The sequence below is a fragment of the Colobus angolensis genome, unplaced genomic scaffold, assembly GCF_000951035.1.
Source record: "Colobus angolensis palliatus isolate OR3802 unplaced genomic scaffold, Cang.pa_1.0 Scaffold173, whole genome shotgun sequence".
Classification (NCBI taxonomy): Eukaryota; Metazoa; Chordata; class Mammalia; order Primates; family Cercopithecidae; genus Colobus; species Colobus angolensis.
In genome coordinates, this window is record NW_012114855.1 from 2174942 (window position 1) to 2176601 (window position 1660).

A 1660-nucleotide genomic window follows, 5' to 3' on the forward strand; every position below is an offset into this window, starting at 1 on the left:
TGCCTCAGCCTCCCAAGTAGCTGGGATCACAGGCATGCACCACCACACCCAGCTAATTTTGTATTTTTAGTAGAGACAGGGTTTCACCAAGTTGGCTGGGCTAATCTGACCCCAGGTGATCCACCCTCCTCCCCTCCCAAAGTGCTGGGTTTACAGGCGAGAGCCACCACTGCACCCCGCTATTGTTTTAGAGTTTTAAAAAATACAAACGGGTATAGACAATGGAAATTTCCCTCCCTAAACAACCCTCCATTCACCCAGATCCCTCCCACAGAAAGTAACCAAGAAAAGATATCAAGAAAGAGGAACCACCTCTTATTATTAATTTCTTATGAGCTTACAGGAGCTCACCTTAAAGACCCAGTGTGGGTGGACCAAAAAGACCCCTTTGAAATCAGGAAGACTGAGACAGGCCCATGTGGCTTGTCAGTAATCATCGAGCAAATTGGCAAAGCCATACCCAGAATGAAGTCACGGAGGAGCTGCTTTTTGTGTGTACGGATAAATGGTATACATCGTACAAATTCCACCTATCAGCTCAACCTAGTAGGTGGTCATATCTCTGGGGAAAAACACAGGAGAACCTAATATCTATAAAGAATGTGCTCTGTATCCAGTGCAGAGCTAGAATCCTTTTTTCATTATTGTGGTGAAATATACATAAGTTTACCATGTTAACCATGTTTACACATACAGTTGAGTGGCATGAAGTCCATGCACACTGTTGTGTGGCCACCACCACTGCCCATCTCCAGACAATGCTAGGCTCTCCCTGCCCTCCTCACTTACTCCTTACAACAGTCCTTTGAGGCCTGCATGACCAGTCTCCATACAATGAGGAGGTCTCAGAGAGATGGTTTCACATCTCTATCAAGTAACTGGTAGGTCCTAGGCTTGAACCCAGGCATATTCATCTCCAAAACAGGTGCCCCATACTGTGGCGCCTCATTGGAAGAATTTTTAGAGGGAAGATTCATCTGCAGCAGTGCATAGGCCTCTTGTCCGCATAAGACAGTCATCCCCGAGAGACTGTGGCTGTGCTGTGAGTAGGCGTGCCTAGCTCTCCACCTTACTTTCTTATTTTTTAATTTTCTCTTTTATCCTGTGCTGTTGCCCAGGGGTGATCCTGTTACTTCTGGATAAGCTGCGGAAGATGAAATGGGAGCAGATGTGGAGGCTGACCGCAGAGAGGGAGCTCATGGGCATGCTGTCTACATCCTTAGCTGACCAGGTGAGTGGCCAGGTTCGCTGGTGCTGTTTCTCAAGGAAACTGAAAAGTCAATCGGTCTGAATGGTTTTCTATATATTGTGTGACCCTGTATGCTCTGATACAGCTGCCTTATTCTTGGCAGTCTAAGACAGCAGCTCAACTCTCTAGTGCCTTCCCTTTGTTCATTCATTTGTTTGTTCAGCAGACTTGCGCTGAGTACTGTGTACACCAGGAGCCAAGTTCAGAAAAAGGATGACAGAGATAGACGAAGGATGCAACACTTGCCCTCATAGAGCTTAGAGTCTAATGATGCAGACTTACAAGGAGATGTTGATGCCCTCTTCATCGCCAGGTGGAGTGCATAGGGCCTGCTCTCTGGGACCCCAGAATGCCACAGCGTATTTCCCAGGCAAGATTTCACTTGCCTTGCTGGCAAATAGAATCTAACTT

The 1660-nt window shown here is 46.8% G+C and overlaps 1 protein-coding gene across 1 annotated transcript in view; it reads left to right on the top strand.

Moving 5' to 3' along the window:
- Positions 1-1119: 1119 nt before the first annotated feature.
- The window catches only part of LOC105509285 (glycosyltransferase-like protein LARGE1), a gene marked incomplete at its 3' end in the record, with an annotated part of 68941 nt that continues 68400 nt past the window's right edge, over positions 1120-1660 (top strand). The window contains exon 1 of the mRNA XM_011938454.1: positions 1120-1231. Coding sequence (XP_011793844.1) covers positions 1154-1231 — 78 coding nt within the window. The remainder of the gene's footprint in view (positions 1232-1660) is intronic.